The sequence below is a fragment of the Lepidochelys olivacea genome (genome assembly GCF_965140295.1).
Source record: "Lepidochelys olivacea isolate rLepOli2 genome assembly, chromosome: 13".
Taxonomy (NCBI): Eukaryota; Metazoa; Chordata; order Testudines; family Cheloniidae; genus Lepidochelys; species Lepidochelys olivacea.
This window is the reverse complement of record NC_140423.1, coordinates 37,331,851-37,350,636: the sequence shown is the minus strand read 5'-3', so window position 1 is coordinate 37,350,636 and position 18,786 is coordinate 37,331,851. Positions and strand designations below refer to the sequence as shown.

At 49.4% G+C, this 18,786-nt stretch overlaps 1 protein-coding gene across 1 annotated transcript; it reads left to right on the top strand.

Annotated features, from left to right (window-relative positions):
* Positions 1-492: 492 nt before the first annotated feature.
* Positions 493-6,248, top strand: LOC311529922 (mast cell protease 1A-like; the record flags this gene model as incomplete). Its single annotated transcript, XM_084646225.1, has 6 exons — positions 493-552; positions 1,154-1,220; positions 4,500-4,647; positions 5,181-5,316; positions 5,487-5,759; positions 6,099-6,248. The coding sequence occupies 6 exons, from the start codon at positions 493-495 to the stop codon at positions 6,246-6,248; spliced, it is 834 nt and encodes a 277-aa protein (XP_084502351.1).
* Positions 6,249-18,786: the final 12,538 nt, after the last annotated feature.

The following is an 18,786-nucleotide window of genomic DNA, read 5'->3' as shown; positions in this document are numbered from 1 at the left end:
TGTCTGCAGGTGTTGGGGGCCCGTCCTTTCTTCCTGCCATGTGGCTGGGTGTACATGCCCCAGGACAGCCTCGCACCCACCTATGCACTGGGAACCTGACCCTAAGGTTTCCTGTCCCCACTCAGCTGGGGCTGCAACCCTTCTGGGCCCAGGCAGAACTGCCGCCCCCTCCTTAGACAGGCCATGAAGATGCTGCTTGTGGGCGATTAGAGGACGTCCTCTGAGAGAGAAGAGGGGGTTCTCATTCTCTGTGGGTGCTGTCTCAGTCGTATTAGGGCACCCTGAGGGAGTGGGATGGTGGAGGAGAAGACCAGGGGGCTTTATACATTTAGGGATCATGTCTTCAAGCTCTTCTCTGCAGCTTCGTGGGCTCAAAATGTCCAATTTACCACAAGAGAAGCCGAAATTCGCAGGTGATCCCATGACTCCTGATGCTGGGGCTTTACGAAATACACCAAGGCATTTCAGGAGAGCTTGGAGCTTGATGGAGAAATGGGGCCGGGGCCTCAGGGCAATTTGAAGCCACTTTCTGGGGCCCAGAATTGTAGGCGCGTGAGATGTTCAAACATCTGGACAGCCAGAGTCACATTTCCAAGTGGTCACCCCTGTTGTGTGGGGACATTTGCACCGCCTGTTTAGGGCCTTCCCCATCGCCCATCACCATGGTATCTGTGCTCCCCCATATCCACCATGGGTGGACTATGTGCTCCACATCCTCTGGGAGAATTTCTGCCGTGGGCTCGGTGGCTGGGCTACAGGAAGTCCCAGCATGGCCCCCATCCCCTTCTTACTGCTCTGAGACGCACGCTGGGGCAGAAGCGGGGAGCTGAGCCAAGCCAGCGGGTGACTCAGCATCGGCTGCAGTCCCCACTAGATGAGCTGCTGGAGCAGAGGAGACGGGCGAACTCCAGATGAGCCCAGCACCAGGTGAGAGATGCCCCGTCCCAGGCTCCTTCCCCTCGAGAGAGGTTATTTTCCAGACCCAGCTCCCTCCCTCGTGCCCCCACGTGTCAGCGGCGTGATGCTGAGGTTTCTGAGGGTGCCTGTGTGTGGTCCCAGCTCCCTGCGAGGGGGGCGCGTACGTGACCTGTGGTTTGCTGCTGGCTCTATAAATCCCCCAGGACTGGGGCTTGAGCACTGTCACTTTCCCCAGACGGTGACGATGCTGATCCTGATCCTGCTGCCGGCGGCCTTTCTCCTGCCCCCCTGGGCTGGGGCTGGTGAGTGCGGGGGCATCAGGGATCATGGGGAGTAGAGCCGGGAGCTCCTCTGGGCTGTTTGCAAATCCTGGATCCTCCCCAGAGTCAGATGCTTCTGCCAGGGTGATCGCTGGCTCCCAGGACCTGGCTAGGGACGGGTTTGGAGGTGGGGGTGAAGGAGTCTGGGTGGTGGAGCTGGTACTGAGATAAAGCCCCCGAGAGACACACAGAGAGCTTGAGAGCAGGAGAGAGACACTGGGGTATCTTAAGTGGGGACTGGGAGCCAAGACGCCTGGATTCTAGTCCCTGCTTGGGAGTGGGGTCTAGTGATTAGAGTAGAGCTTGGGGGTGACAGCCAGGACTCCTGGGTTCTAGCTCATTCTTCCTATGTCTGTGCTGTCATTTTAAATCGAAGTTCTTTAGGGAAGGGACTGACTTTCCCTGAGGGTCTGCGCAGCACCCGGCAGAACGGGGCCCTCCTCTGGGTTGGTGGCACCATATGCAAATAACAGCACCAGACTGTCAAAACAGCCTCCTTCATATGGACGTCAAACTAACATCCATGAGTCGTCTGTTAAAACGTTCAGATGTGAGCTGCACACAAACTTGTATGGCTTTAATTAACCTGATTTTAAACCACATCTGTAGTTCAACTGGGTCAGCTCTGCCTGTGGCTGCCCTGATATTGATTTAAACCTGGCCAAAGCATCGGAAACTTCCCAGGGGCCAGTTAACCTCAGAGAACCAGCCTTCAACCCATACAAGTGTCTCAGGACGTGCATTTGCACAAGGTTAAAACAAACCATGCAGTCTGGCAATTCCTAAGTCCTACATTCCTCTGATGGTTAGAGACCCTCTCACTTCCACCTCCATCTATCCCTGCCCAGTTTATCTCCATTTCTTCTTCTGCCTACGTTGTCCTTCAGCTTCACCAGCTCTTCCCTGCCCCTCCTGTCACCTCCACCCTGATGTCTTTACACCAATTGTCTAGCTTTGACTTCATCCACCTGGGCTGAGATGTGTTCAGAGTTGGTCTGAAAAGTTTTTCCCTGGGAAATTTCAACTTTTCAGTGAAGACCCCCAAAGTAATTTGTTTTTCTAATAACTTTTTATTATTTTTAAAAGATATATAGAGAGAGTGAGAAAACAAACAGCAAAATATACATAAACTTCTCATAATGCATAAACACCTCATAAGATATTAAGTATTTGCTACCTCACCTTAGCTAGGCTTCAAATATTTAGTTATCTATAATATGAATGGTTAGAATATCAATCCTTTATTGTATTCCACAATTTACAAACAAAATATGCTTTATAAAAATCCCGCTAGTTAAAGAAAAGTTATTAAAGTAAGATAAAGGCTAGAAGCAAAATTCAAATGAGAGGGATAGATACAGGGAGTGGAAGGAAGTGGGTAGGGAAGCGGGGTGGTGAGGTGGATCCATGCATTTGACAAGATGATCAGATACTTCAAGGAAAGCATCTCATAGTACTCCTTTTCTTTTTGCGAATACAGACTAACACGGCTGTTACTCTGAAACTTCTCTTGGGAATCTCTGTAACAGTCGATAGCTCTTTCCCTTGGCAGCCAAGCTGAGGATGTCTACGCTCTAATCTTTGATTGTTGGTTGTTTTTTGGATTTCCGTTTTGGCGGTACTTGCTTTTCACTGCTGTTAGTGCTCTGCTTAGCCAAAGTCTTTCTGTTTTATTCTGCTTCCAGTTAACACCCACTAGGTTGAAAATTACAGGTTTAATTTTATTTGATGGGGGGGAAAAACACTGTCCCCTTCAGTTCTGCCCAAAGCCTACTGGTCTATGAGCATATGGGTGAAGTCAGCACCTTCTGTGTCACAGCTGACTTAGCAGCACGTGCATTGAACAGTTGAAGAGGGGTCCAATGCATCCTCCATAGGATTTCCTGTGGAATTCATCTTAAATGTAGCTCCAAGGAGCAGTTCGGAGCATGGGCTACAATTTGTTTCCGTTTGGTTAGCAGAAAATTATTGGCCTAGTTCCTTCTCCCAATGCTTTTTCAGAGGATGAGTGTTTAGTTCAAATTTGCTGGCCAGGTCTGCATAACGTTGCCATAGATCCTGGCAATCTTGGTAACATTTGGAGAAACAAAAGCAGTAATGGCTGAAGGGCTGCGAAGGCAGCAGGGCTAAACAGATGGGGGGCAGCATGTTTCCCTTTCATACCTTGCCACTCCATCTTCGTCTGTAGTGTGACCAAAATTAAAATTGTTTTGGTGACTAAAAACTCACACATTTTCAGCTGAAAACTGGCAAAAACTGGGGGGGAAATAATCAGTTTTCAAAAAAAAAAAAGCCAAAATGTTTGAGGAGAGGAGACGCTTTCTGGGAAACTTTTCATTGTCTAGACAATCCGATTTTCTGTACAAAAGCAGTTTGGAGGGGCAGCTTTGGACCAGCCCTGGATTGTCACTAGGGGTTGCTGGAGAAGGTGAAATGTCAGCAGAGGACCTGTCAGTGGCATTCTGGCTGACGTTGACACCCAAAGCCGTTACCTCAAGGCAGTGCGATTACTGACCCACTCCCGGTGCGTTTTGCACCAATTCTCCATCTCGTGAGGTCAGAGCTTTAGATTTACCCTCCGGCCCCATGGGGTGTCCAGTCTGGGGCAGAGCTCAGGATGCGAAGGATGTGGAAAAATTGGAGAGAGTCCAGTGAAGGGCAACAAAAATGATTAGGGGTCTGGAACACATGACTTATGAGGAGAGGCTGAGGGAACTGGGATTGTTTAGTCTGCAGAAGAGAAGAATGAGGGGGGATTTGATAGCTGCTTTCAACTACCTGAGAGGTGGTTCCAAAGAGGATGGTTCTAGACTGTTCTCAGTGGTAGAAGAGGACAGGACAAGGAGTAATGGTCTCAGGTTACAGTGGGGGAGGTTTAGATTGGATATTAGGAAAAACTTTTTCACTAGGGGGGTGGTGAAACACTGGAATGCGTTACCTAGGGAGGTGGTAGAATCTCCTTCCTTAGAGGTTTTTAAGGTCAGGCTTGACAAAGCCCTGGCTGGCATGATTTAATTGGGGATTGGTCCTGCTTTGAGCAGGGGGTTGGACTAGATGACCTCCTGAGGTCCTTTCCAACCCTGATATTCTATGATTCTATGATTCTATGGGGCAGAGTTCCAGGCACAGGGATCCCCCAGGGAGAGCACCACAGGGGGTGGTTTGAGGCTGTGGGGACTCCCCTTTGGGATGGGGAGCTCGGTCCCAGCTCGGCCCAAGGAGATGATGAGACTCTTTATATGAACCTGGTCCCCCCAACAGGTGAGATCATCGGAGGCCGGGAAGCCCAGCCCCACTCTAGACCCTATATGGCCTGTCTGCAAATAAAACACGGAGCCATGAGTTTTCGCTGTGGAGGGTTCCTGGTGGCGGAGAACTTTGTGCTGACGGCCGCTCACTGCAATGGAGAGTAAGCGCCTCTGTGCTGGGGATGTCGGGGCAGGTCGGGGTTAGCGGGTGATGGGGGAGCCGGGAGCTCTGGTGCTGTCACAGGTTGCAGGGAAGGAGCAGTTAGTGTGACAGGCTGGGAGAGCAGAGCCCAGGGGTCTGAGCTGCTCAGGGGGCGTCGCCATGTCTCTAGGGGCCTCTGCAAACCATGGTCCAGATCCAGCTCTGGGTAAATCAATGGAGCCACAGCCATTGGCACCAGCTGGGGTCTGGCCCATTGCCGAGATGGGAGAGGGAGGGGCTCAGAGCCCAAGGACAGCTCTGGGGTGGCGGGAGCTGGGCATAGACCCCTGTCTGGATCTAGCTGGGAGGGGTCCCCTGGCTGGAGGGGAGCTGGGACCCAGGGGTCAAGGGGAATGAAGGCGTCTGAGATCAGTGCCTGAGTGTCCCATGCTGCCCACAAGATCAGTACTTATGTCAGACCAACATGTGCCCACCCCCCACTTCAGTACACTCCTGCCCCAAATGTCCATGTCTTGCTCTTGGCTTTTACAGCAAGATCAGTGTGTGCCTGGGAGCCCATGACATTAACCAAGGGGAACCGAGCCAACAGAAACTCTCCGTGCGCCGCCAGATCCCCCATCCGCAATACAACAGAGAGACCCGTAATAATGACCTCATGCTGCTGCAGGTAACACCCCACCCCATCACCCCTCCCGCAGTGACCTCACACTGCTGCAGGTACTACCCTCATCCCATCTACATTGGCTGTAGTTTCTCTCTTCTTGGATTCTCTCTCTACCCATCATCAGCTCTGACCTTCAGATTGACCCTGGAGCTTGTGTCCTCTCTTGTTTGTAGCTGGAGCACAAGGCAAAGCTCAATGAACAGGTCGGGCTCATCCCGCTCCCCCTGGCTCATCAGGGAGTGCAACCAGGGACCGTGTGCAGTGTCGCCGGCTGGGGCCAGACGAGTGCACAGAACAAGGAGCTCCCCCATAAACTCCAGGAGGTGGATTTGAAGGTGCTGGATGATCAGACGTGTCTGAAGTATCCTGGTGGGCCATATTCTAAATATAACAGCTACACGATGATGTGTGTGGGGGACCCAAAGGAGAGTAAAGCCTCTTTTAAGGTGAAACTCCCAAGCATCCTTGATAAATCCTTATTATTAACGAGGCTCCTGCTGTTGCAGCTGGGCCCACAAGCTAAGATCAGAGATCAGGCCCTGCTGCGCTAAGTGCTGTACGAACCAATGGGAAAATATCTGGTCTTCTCTCGGGGGGTGGCGGGGGACAGAGACTGACTGGGAGGAGTTGGGGGTTTGTTGAGACAGGCTGGGCTGTGGGGGGGCCCAAGCAGAGACCATCTGGGTAGCAGGGGGGGTGTCACTAAAGTGTCCACCAGTGTTTAAAGAGCAGTGGGAAATGACTCACTGAGCTTTTCACCATCTGTGGCTTGTTTTGTTTCGCAGGGTGACTCTGGGGGCCCCCTGGTGTGTGGGAAAACAGCCCAGGGCATTGTCTCTTGGGGGCCTATAAGTGGGAGCCCCCCAAGGGTCTACACAAGAGTCTCCACCTTCATCCCCTGGATACAGGCCACGATGAGGAGGCTGCAGCTCTGAGCCGTGCTGGGAATCGCTACATGGGCTGGATCTGCGCCGCTTCTGCCCTTTGCATTGGCCCAGATGCAGGGCCTGCTTTGCAGAGGGGCTGAGTCCCCCAGGCTGATCTCCCCCACCCCAGACACCGCTCCTCTTAGGCAGTGCCCCACCCATGAGCATCAAGGCAGGGAGCCTCGGGGAGTTAGGAGCCCTGTTCAATTCGAACTCCCACAACTCCCTTGCCAATCCCAACCCAGGCCCTTAGGCTGCGTCTTTGCTAGGGAACCAGCTGGTTTATTTACCCCGGGGTAACGGACACGATCCAAACCCTGGGGCAGACCCGGCAGTTTGTAGCCCTCCCCCATGTCAGCCAGTTGAGTGACCGTTTATGGGAGATCCTCATCATTACCTGACCTGCTAACTTCTGTTAAAACTGCAGCCTGCCCTATCCTCACTGGGCCTTTTCCACATGTTATTTCCCCCGGGGTAGCCACCGCCCATTCCAAAGACACCTGTTCCCAGCACCGACAAGGAGAGTGGGAGTTTGTTCATGGGAAGGGAAATTGGGAAATTATGCACCTAACTGATTTCAGCTGAAATGACAGCTCTGAACACCTCCCCCTAACCTCCGCTGCCCTGCCCATCCACACGGCCTGGTGCATTTCGCTCGCTGCTTCTTAGCCAGCAATGAGTAAAAATGAAGTTGCAAAACAATGAATTGGTGCCTTCCTGGGAACTGAATGAATGCCCCCCAGCCTCGGACTCCCAGCTAACTTGTACCTAGCAGGTGTAACCAGGGTTTTGGGCCTGGTGGTGAATTCACGCCCTGGGTTTGAGTAATTCATGCCGGATCTGCTAGAAAGACAAGGAAAATCACCAGTGAAAAAGCAAATCACTGTGTGACTGATATTAACTCTGGTATCCCACCACTGACACCTAGGCCAACTCCCTGCCAACAGGAGTGCACTTTAGGCCCACTGGAGGAGAAATCAGTACCAAGGTATTCTTAGTTTCTCTTGTACGTCATTCCCCTTCCACTCTGCACCTGGCCAGTCCCCTCTATCAGGCATCTCAGCGCAGATTCAAGGCCTGATCCCAAAGAGACTCTGTGTGTCCTCCCAGCCTGACTGACTCTAATCAAGGGCTATTCAGGCAGGAGGCAAACTCCATTGCTATTTGCAACAGCTCCCCTGCAAAGAAAATGTATCACAAACCTAGCCCAGTGCAGCAGGGATCCATGGACCAGCTCTGATGCTCTGGGAAGAGACTGGGGACAGGGGCCATCACTGTGTTTTGTGTTTGTACAGCACCTGGCACACTGGGGTCCTAGGCCATAGCTCAGAGTCCACCTAGGTGTTACTGCAATACACCTAACAAGTCACCTACAGTGGCAATGGGATTCTTTGCCATGACTGGGTCTTCTAGGCGCTACCATAATACACCTAATAAACAGTGTACAGCACCCAGCACAATGCAGCCCTGGTCATCTGACAGTCCTGGACCTGCTTGAAGTCTCAGGTTGGACGCCAGAAACCAGAGTCACCCCAGGATCCCAGCTCAAGCTGCCATCAGATCTGCAGGTGTCACAGCACTGAGCAGTGTGGTAAATGCTGACAAAGCCAGGGCAGGTGCAGAGAGCAAGCTGGGGCACTTAGTGAGCTGGGCCCAGTCACACCCCAGCGGTGAGAATCCAGCACATGCAGCATTCTCCATCTCAGCCCCAGGGAAGTGGACACCTCCCCAGATCTGGGACTGTGTCCTGGAGAACTGGGGCTCAACAAAGGATCTAGGGGCGCTTACAGTGAACAAGCAACACCATGAACTCCCCATGCACCACTGGGGCAAAACTGGCCAGAGCCTGGGCTGTAAAAACAGAGGCATAGGAGCAGGGAAGGGATTTTGCCTCTCCATGCAGCATTGGTGAGACTGATACCGGCCCTGGGATGGGGGACAGGCTGGCTCAGGGGAGTGGGGAATGGACTTGAGGCCTTTCCCCTCTGGCGGTGGGGGCTAGCTGTGATACGGCCTCATGGCAGGAGACTGGCTGGTTCAGGGGGTACAGAATGAGCCGTGGGGCCTCCCCTCTAGGGCATCTCTGTGCTGCTGTCACTGTTCCAAGCAGCAAGTTCTGCCCTTCCCCAGCTCGCCTGTTTCCGTGGGCTGTGGGTAACACTGATCGGTGTCGGTGCTGGGTGAGAAAACACACCCCTGTCCCCTGTGTGTGAGATGGAGGCCGGTGGCTCTGATCACCCTGATACTAGCGCCCCACCCCAGACATTGTGTATTGTAAGGGACTGCGGAAGTCTCTGTGACGGCCTAGCTAGGGAGGAACGCTTCCTCGTGCAGACGGTTACTATCGGTCAGTGGCGGACATGAGGAACCGGTCGAAACTGCCCACAACTGGCCTCGACTGCCTCGTGTGGCCCCTTGCCAGTAAAGAAGCACAATCCCTTAGTAATTATACATGAGCTAATAATGTTAAATGTATATTAATGCCTGCTATCCGGCCCTTCGTTGGACTTCGTCCCAGGCATTGCTCCGGTGCGCTAGGCTCTCCGCCTCCGTGACAGCAACACTTGGAGTCCCCGTTGCGGGTGTGTCACTTACCTTCAGTAAAGCCACGAATTCACCGCTTTGCCACGTTTGAGCCTCGCTTTTTCGGAGCACCCCTGTCAGGCCTCCTGGGCCTAAAACAGAACATGTATGTGACACCCAAAGTGACACTCCCATTGAGTTTATCAACCCCAAGGGGGCTCAGCCTCATCCCCTGTCCATGGGGTCCCTGGCCTGTCAGGGGAGGTGCTCTCCCCCTACAGGGATTCACACACAGAGAACCAGGAGCATCACTGGTTTAGTCATTCTTGCATCCCACCTTTTCAGGGACCAGACATGGATGCTCCCAGCCAACCCCCCTGCTGGTCCCGAGTCAGGTCGGTGATCCCGACTGTAGCTACCAGCAGGGTACAGACAACGGGTGGGTCTGGTACTGGTAGGGTGGGGAGATGGATCTAGAATGGATGTATGGGGGTCTAGATGGATCTAAAATGGATGTAGAGGGATGTGCATCAATCTAGAAGGGATCTACAGGTGGCTATGGGGGTATGGATAGATCTAAAATGGAACAGCATCAGCTGAAATGAATCTAGCATGAATTTAAATGGAGTTAATTGGGTATTCATGCATCTAAGAGCATAAGAATGGCCATACTGGATCAGACCAAAGGTCCATCCAGCCCAGTATCCTGTCTGCCGACAGTGGCCAATGCCAGGTGCCCCAGAAGGAGTGAACCTAACAGGTAATGTTCAAGTGATCTCTCTCCTGCCATTCATCTCCACCCTCTGACAAACAGAGGCTAGGGACACCATTCCTTACCCATCCTGGCTAAAAGCCATTAATGGACTTAAGCTCCATGAATGTATCAAGTTCTCTTTTAAACCGTATTATAGTCCTATCTGTATTGAATTTGAACGGATCTAGAGAGGTTCTGGAATGGTTCTAGATCGTGACACTGATATCTGGGTGGACATATCCCACACCTCATCCATCAGATATACCAATTTCAAGAGAGGGATCCAGAGCCAAATAATGGAATGGCTGAGATTGGATCTACCAAAAGGCTGATACTAAAACAGGAAACAGAGTTAATGCCAGTCAAAAGGGGTTCGTGGAGAACAGTCCATGTTCAATGACCATTTTCTCATTTCTGAGCAACATTAAAAGTCTGCTGCATTAAGGTGACTGTGCTGATCTGATATATATATGGATTCTTGTAGGGAGTTTGCCCAAATACCACAAAACATTCAAATTAAGAATATGGCTCCAAAACGGGCTAACTGATTTTCCTCAAAGTGTGATCTTCAAAGGGGAATCAGCATCCACATGTGTGTTGCTGGTGGGTCCCACAAAGCTCTGTTCTGGGCCTCAGGTTATTCAGTATCTGTATCAATGATCTGGAAGTTCATGTAAAATTGTTGCTGGCTAAGTCTGCAGAGAACACAAACTTTGGTGGGTGGAGGACATCTCCAAGCTACAGAGCTACCTGGGTCACCTGGTGAGTTGGGTTCAATTAGAACTGCATGTGAATCCATCCAAATGCAAGGTCAAACATCGAGGGACAAGGGATGTTGTTCACACTGGCAGGACGGGAGCTGTGACCTGAAGAGCAGGGGCTCTGAAAGGGAGCATGGTGGAACCCATCCAAACAAGAGGTTTCAGAGCAATTCTGGAGCTAAGCAGGCAGATACCGTCCTTGGGTGCATAAACCAGGGGATATTCAGCAAGGAGGTGGAGTCATCTCTGGATTTGGCCCTTGTGTGACCATGACTGGTTTCATAAATATAAAGGGAAGGGTAAACCCCTTTAAAATCCCTCCTGGCCAGAGGAAAAATCCTCTCACCTGTAAAGGGTTAAGAAGCTAAAGGTAACCTCGCTGGCACCTGACCAAAATGACCAATGAGGAACAAGTTACTTTCAAAAGCTGGGAGGAGGGAGAGAAACAAAGGGTCTGTGTCTGTCTGTATGCTGCTTTTGCCGGGGACAGAACAGGAATGGAGTTTTAGAACTTTTAGTAAGTAATCTAGCTAGGTATGTGTTAGATTATGATTTCTTTAAATGGCTGAGAAAAGAAGTGTGCTGAATAGAATGACTATTCCTGTCTGTGTGTCTTTTTTGTAATTTAAGGTTTTGCCTAGAGGGATTCTCTATGTTTTGAATCTAATTACCCTGTAAGGTATCTACCCTCCTGATTTTACAGAGGTGATTCCTTTACTTCTATTAAAAGTCTTCTTGTAAGAAAACTGAATGCTTTTTCATTGTTCTCAGATCCAAGGGTTTGGGTCTGTGGTCACCTATGAAAATTGGTGAGGATTTTTACCAAACCTTCCCCAGGAAGTGGGGTGCAAGGGTTGGGAGGATTTTGGGAGAAAGACGTGTCCAAACTACGTTTCCCAGTAAACCCAGATAAAGTTTGGCGGTGGCAGTGGAAATCCAAAGGCAAAGGGTAAAATTAATTTGTACCTTGGGGAAGTTTTAACCTAAGCGGGTAAAAGTAACCTTGGAGGTTTTTATGCAGGTCCCCATATCTGTACCCTAGAGTTCAGAGTGGGGAAGGAACCTTGACATGGTGGCAGAGTGGTGGGATTAACCTGAAATCCTTTTGAGATCAATTTGAGATTTTTTTAAACCAGAAAAACAGATTTTAAAAAGGAAGTATTTTTTTTCCTTTGGGGCTGTTGGAAAGGAGGTCCAACTGAAAGCAGCTAGTTTTTTCTCTGCTTTGGGCCAGAGCAGAGACAAAAGGGAATTATCTTTGTAAATTGCAGGTTTTCTTTGCCTGGAGGCAGAGTAGTTAATATCCTGCAGGGAAATTCACAGTCTTCACAAACCTGAGTATTTTTTTCCCCTAAAAGTAAATAGGGGGGGGGCGGGGGGTGTTCTACCCATTTGCCTGGAGACAAAAGTGGCAGTTTTTGTTATTTTTTTTATTTAGGATTTTGATTTTTTTTTACAAGAACCACAGGTTTGAAAACGAATTTTTTTCCTTTGGGCTGCTGGTAAGCAGGTTTCCAAGTAGTTGGAGGTTTTTTGCTTTGATTTGGGGCCAGAGCAGAGACAAAGGGAATTGTCTTTTTCTGTAGGCTGACAATCACTATCAAAGAATAGGCATCCTATTCCAGCACAGCAAAATTTTACAGCCAAGTTTTGTTTGTTTATTTCTAAACCTTGGGTGTAAAATTAGTTAAAACAGAGAAGTTAGGATGACAGAATCCACAGCACAACAAAAGCTGGAATTAGCCAGATTTCAGGCTGAGGAAAAACAAAAGGCATATGAAAGACAGATAGAGCTCATGCGGCTGGAGAAGGAGGTACAGGAGGCTGCCCACAGGAGGGAAATGGAGGCAAGGAAGCATGTGGAGGAGGAGAAGAAAAAAGAGAGGAAGCATGTGGAGGAGGAGAACGAAAAAGAGAGGAAGCATGAACTGGAGATGGAGAAGGTAAAGGCTCAGCAGAATATACCAACAAACCCTAGCAATCCTTCTACAGGTACCACTTCCCATCCCAGAAAATTCCCCACCTACAAGGCAGGCGATGATACGGAGGCCTTCTTAGAAAACTTCGAAAGGGCCTGCCTTGGGTACAGCATCTCTACAGACTAATAAATGTAGAGCTGAGGCCAGAGCTCAGTGGACCCTTAGCTGAGGTGGCAGCTGAAATGCCTAGAGAACCCATGAACAAGTATGAACTGTTTAAATCCAAGGCGAGAGTCAGAATGGGGATAACACCCGAGCATTCTCGTCGGAGGTTCAGAGCCCTAAGGTGGAAACCAGACGTGTCATTTACCCAACATGCCTACCACATTGTGAAACATTGGGATGCCTGGATATCAGGAGCAAGTGTTGAATCTCCAGTAAATTTGCCCTTCCTAATGCAAATGGAACAATTCTTAGAGGGTGTTCCTGAGGAAATAGAAAGATACATCCTAGATGGGAAGCCCAAAACTGTAATTGAGGCAGGAGAGATTGGAGCCAGATGGGTGGAGGTGGCAGAGAAGAAGAAAACTGGTCGCAGTTGGAGCGGAGACCAGAAGGGACAACCCCAGACCACACCCTATGACTGGAGGCCGCCCAAGGCCCCACCTACCTCCCAAAGAACCTTCCAGACCCCTTATCGTCCCACCACCCCGTTCTCCAGCAACTCACCTCGCCCCAGTGACCCGTCAGCTGGACAATGTTTTAAATGTAATGAGCTGGGGCATGTAAAGGCCAACTGCCCCAAGAACCCCAACAGATTACAGTTCATTGCACCGGAATCACAACAGAGATCCGCAGGCCCAGATACCTCCCAGATTCCCTTGGAGTGGAGGGAAACTGTGAGTGTGGGAGGGAAGAAGGTCACCACGTGGAGGGACACCGGAGCACAAGTGTCAGCTATCCATGCTTCCTTAGTGGACCCCAATTTAATCAACCCAGAGATCCCAGTGACGATTCAACCCTTCAAGTCCAACTCTTTCGATTTGCCTACAGCCTTTTTGCCTGTTCAGTACCAGGGCTGGTCAGGAATGTGGACTTTTGCAGTCTATGATGATTATCCCATCCCCATGCTGTTGGGGGAAGACTTGGCCAATCATGTGAAGCAGGCCAAGAGGGTGGGAACGGTCACCCGCAACCAGGCTAAACAAGCTGTGAGGCCTAGCTCTGTTCCGGAAACTTCTATCAGGTCCCGGTCAGAGGTGATGGACCCGGACCCCAGGCCAATGTCTGCAACAGAAGTAGTGGATCCAGTCCCCGAGACCCAGATGGAACCAGTCCCAGAACCGGAACCAGCGGAACAACCAACACCAGACCCATTGCCAGCACTGAATCAAGTACTTGCAACCTCAACACCAGAGGGCCCCACCGAACCTGAACCAGCAGCAGCCCGTAACCCTACACAAGAGGCTCAGCCAGAGCCTGAACCCCAACAGAGTGTCCCAGTGGAGAGCGGTTCACAGTCAATGGAAACAGACCCATCCCCTACATCGCTTCCAGAGGGACCAAGCATAGGTCCACAATCCAATGAGGAACTGATGTCTCCAGCATCAAGGGAACAGTTCCAGACAGAACAAGAAGCAGATGAAAGCCTCCAGAGAGCTTGGACGGTTGCATGGAGCAACCCACCGCCTCTCAGCTCTTCTAATTGATCCAGGTTTGTTGTAGAAAGAGGACTTTTATAGAAGGAAACTCTTTCTGGTGGATACGAGGAAGACTGGCATCCTCAGAGACAGTTGGTAATTCCAACTAAATAGCAGGCCAAGCTCTTGAGCTTAGCCCATGATCACCCTAGTGGCCATGCTGGGGTGAACAGGACCAAAGACCATTTGGGGGGGTCATTCCACTGGGAGGGAATGGGCAAGGATGTTTCTACCTATGTCCAGTCTTGTGAAGTATGCCAAAGAGTGGGAAAACCCCAAGACCAGGTCAAAGCCCCTCTCCAGTCACTCCCCATCATTGAAGTTCCATTTCAGCGAGTAGCTGTGAATATTCTGGGTTCTTTTCTGAAAAAGACACCCAGAGGAAAGCAGTACATCCTGACTTTCATGGATTTTGCCACCCGATGGCCGGAAGCAGTAGCTCTAAGCAACACCAGGGCTAAAAGTGTGTGCCAGGCACTAGCAGACATTTTTGCCAGGGTAGGTTGGCCCTCCGACATCCTCACAGATGCAGGGACTAATTTCCTGGCAGGAACTATGGGAAAACCTCTGGGAAGCTCATGGGGTAAATCACTTGGTTGCCACTCCTTACCACCATCAAACAAATGGCCTGGTGGAGAAGTTTAATGGAACTTTGGGGGCTATGATACGTAAATTCGTAAATGAGCACTCCAATGATTGGGACCTAGTGTTGCAGCAGTTGCTCTTCGCCTACAGAGCTGTACCACATCCCAGTTTAGGGTTTTCCCCATTTGAACTTGTATATGGCTGTGAGGTTAAGGGGCCATTACAGTTGGTGAAGCAGCAATGGGAGGGATTTACACCTTCTCCAGGAACTAAGATTCTGGACTTTGTAACCAACCTACCAAACACCCTCCAAACCTCTGCAGCCCTTGCTAAAGAAAACTTGCAGGATGCTCAAAAAGAGCAAAAAGGCTGGTATGATAAACATGCCAGAGAGCGTTCCTTCAAAGTAGGAGACCAGGTCATGGTTTTAAAGGTGCTCCAGGCCCATAAAATGGAAGCATCGTGGGAAAGGCCATTCACCGTCCAGGAGCGCCTGGGAGCTGTTAATTATCTCCTAGCATTCCCCACCTCCAACCAAAAGCCTAAGGTGTACCATATTAATTCCCTAAATCCCTTTTATTCCAGAGAATTAAAGGTATGTCAGTTTACCAGCCCAGGGAGGAGACGACCCTGAGTGGCCTGAAGGTGTCTACGACAAAGGGAAAAATGCTGGTGGTGTGGAAGAAGTGAACCTCTCCATGACCCTTGGGCGTATGCAACGACAGCAGATCAAGGAGCTGTGCACTAGCTACGCGCTGATGTTTTCAACCACCCCAGGTGTTAGGGGGCTTATTCCTTCACCCACTTACTTCCCTGGTCCTTCTCGCATGAACAGAGAGCAACAATACCCGAAGTCCAGAGGTGCAAACAATTCGATGTTTATTGGGGTGAACTTCCAGCAAGCATGATTCCAGTTTCCTTCCTTAGTATCCTCCTTCCCAGCTGTGACACCACAAAGCCTTACACCTGTGTCCCTGTTCCCATTCCTGCCCTTAGCCAAACATGATTCCAACTTCCTTACCCCCATTCCCTGTTCCCATCTCCCCCTTTAGCAAAACATGATTCCAATTTTCTTACCCCCATTCCCTGTTCCCATCTCACATGCCCACCCACTTCCTCATTGACTACAGATTATATAGTAAAACTTGAGTTCTGCTTAGCTATACCTTAACCAATCATTTTCCTGAAATTTAACTAACCAATCCTAACAGATTGTAACATGATTATGTAACCAATTATATCCCACCACCTCAATTAGTTTACACCCAGCAAAATTAATTATACAGCAGACAGGAACAATCACAGAACCAGACAGAGATTATACAGACAAACAACAGCAAAGTGGGAACTATAATGACAAGACAATACAGAAGTGAGGATTTCACATCCCAGCTATTGATAAGTGAGTTCTTGCCAGCCTTTTACATTTTCTAGGCACTTCCCTTTCTCTGGAGGTGATAGGAATACAATCCGGTCCTGATACTGCCTAACAGCCCAATAGCACCTTATTTCAGTGTGACTAGTTTGGAATGTGAGGATGTGCCCGGTCGCTTCCCAGCTTATGGCTGCCTCTGCTGCTTAGCCAAAGGCCTGAGCCTAAGCACAGGGCCTCAGACTGTCACAGTAAGAGAAGGCCCTTACACCGGCAGACAGTGGTTTTGATTCTTTCTTTTATACCTCTATCACTAGCCAAGTGATAAGAATACACCTAAATTCTTAGAGTACAGGCCTTTACAGACAGGCCTGAATATCTATATCCTAACACCAGGACTGACTGAACGGGCATACCACTCCATTGACACAGGTAACGCTCACCCAATTAATTAAAGTCCAACCTTACCGGGTGTCTCCTCAAGCTAAAACTGCTATAGAACGGGAGATCCAGGATATGTTACGGATGCGTGTAATCCGCCCCTCTGAAAGTGCATGGGCATCTCCAGTCATTCTAGTTTCCAAATCAGATGGGGAGATATGTTTTTGCATGGACTACCATAAGCTAAATGCTGTAACTCGCCCAGACAACTATCCAATACCACGCACAGATGAACTATTGGAGAAACTGGGACGGGCCCAGTTCATCTCTACCTTGGACTTAACCAAGGGGTACTGGCAGGTACTGCTAGATGAATCTGCCAAGGAAAGGTCAGCCTTCACCACACATCTCGGGCTGTATGAATTTAATGTCCTCCTTTTCGGGCTGCAAAATGCACCCACCACCTTCCAAAGACTTGTAGATGGTCTCTTAGCGGGATTAGGAGAATATGCAGTCGTCTACCTTGACGATGTGGCCATATTTTCAGATTCCTGGGCAGACCATCTGGAACATCTACAAAAAGTCCTTGAGTGCATAAGGGAGGCAGGACTAACTGTTAAGGCTAAGAAGTGTCAAATAGGCCTCAACAGAGTGACTTGCCTTGGACACCAGGTGGGTCAAGGAACTATCAGCCTCCTACAGGCCAAAGTGGATGCTATCCAAAAGTGGCCTGTCCACAAGTCAAAGAATCAGGTTCAATCCTTCTTAGGCTTGGCCAGTTATTACAGACGATTTGTACTGCAATACAGCCAAATTGCCGCCCCACTGACAGACCTAACCAAAAAGAAACAACCAAATGTCATTCAGTGGACCGAAGAGTGTCAGAAGGCCTTTAAGCACCTTAAAGCGACACTCATGTCTGACCCTGTACTAAGGGCCCCAGACTTTGACAAACCATTCCTAATAACCACAGATGCGTCCGAGTGTGGTGTGGGAGCAGTTCTAATGCAGAAAGGACCTGATCAAGAATTCCACCCTGTAGTGTTTCTCAGCAAAAAACTGTCTGAGAGGGAAAGCAACTGGTCAGTCAGTGAAAAAGAATGTTATGCCATTGTCTATGCCCTGGAAAAGCTACACCCATATGTTTGGGGATGGCGTTTCTACCTGCAAACCGACCATGCTGCGCTACAGTGGCTTCATACTGCCATGGGAAATAACAAAAAAACTTATTCGGTGGAGTTTAGCTCTCCAAGATTTTGATTTCCACATCCAACACATCTCAGGAGCTTCTAACAAAGTAGCTGATGCACTCTCCCATGAAAGTTTCCCAGAATGAGCTGGGATTGTCCTTCAGATGTGGAAAATATTGTTAGTCTTTATGTACTTGTAGTATATTTAGAGGTGCATGTATCTTATTAACTCTGTTTTTCCTAGAGCTCCAGGAAGAAATCCCAGCCAGCGTTTCACCCTAGCTGAGATCTGGGGGGGGCATGTCATAAATATAAAGGGAAAGGTAAATCCCTTTAAAATCCCTCCTGGCCAGAGGAAATATCCTCTCACCTGTAAAGGGTTAAGAAGTTAAAGGTAACCTCACTGGCACTTGACCAAAATGACCAATGAGGAGACAAGATACTTTCAAAAGCTGGGAGGAGGGAGAGAAACAAAGGGTCTCTGTCTGTATGCTGCTTTTGCCAGGGACAGAACAGGAATGGAGTCTTAGAACTTTTAGTAAGTAATCTAGCTAGGTATGTGTTAGATTATGATTTCTTTAAATGGTTGAGAAAAGAGTTGTGCTGAATAGAATGACTATCCCTGTCTGTATCTTTTTTGTAACTTAAGGTTTTGCCGAGAGGGATTCTCTATGTTTTGAATCTAATTGCCCTGTAAGGTGTCTACCATCCTGATTTTACAGAGGTGATTCCTTTACTTCTATTAAAAGTCTTCTTGTAAGGAAACTGAATGCTTTTTCATTGTTCTAAGATCCAAGGATTTGGGTCTGTGGTCACCTATGCAAATTGGTGAGGATTTTTACCAAACTTTCCCCAGGAAGTGGGGTGCAAAGGTTGGGAGGATTTGGGGGGCAAAGACGTGTCCAAACTACGTTTCCCAGAAAAGCCAGTTAAAGTTTGGTGGTGGCAGTGGAAATCCAAAGGCAAAGGGTAAAATTAATTTGTACCTTGGGAAAGTTTTAACATAAGGTGGTGAAAGTAAGCTTAGGAGGTTTTCATGCAGGTCCTCACATCTGTACACTAGAGTTCAGAGTGGGGAAGGAACCTTGACAACTGGAGATTTTGTCCAGCTCTAATGTCCACACTTCTAGCAGGACTTTGGCAAATTGAAAAGAGCTACAAGAACAAGCTGGTGGGGAGAGCTCCAAGGAGAGTGATCTCCTGAGGGTATTGGAGGCGAAGAAGGGACTCGACCCCCTCTGTAGGAACTTCCATGGGGTGGGGGTTTGTGAGAGCAGGGAGCTCTTCAACCTCTCTGGCCAAGGAAGGGAAAGACCCGACGGCTGACAGCTGGAGTCAGAAAAGGACTGGCTGAGACTAATA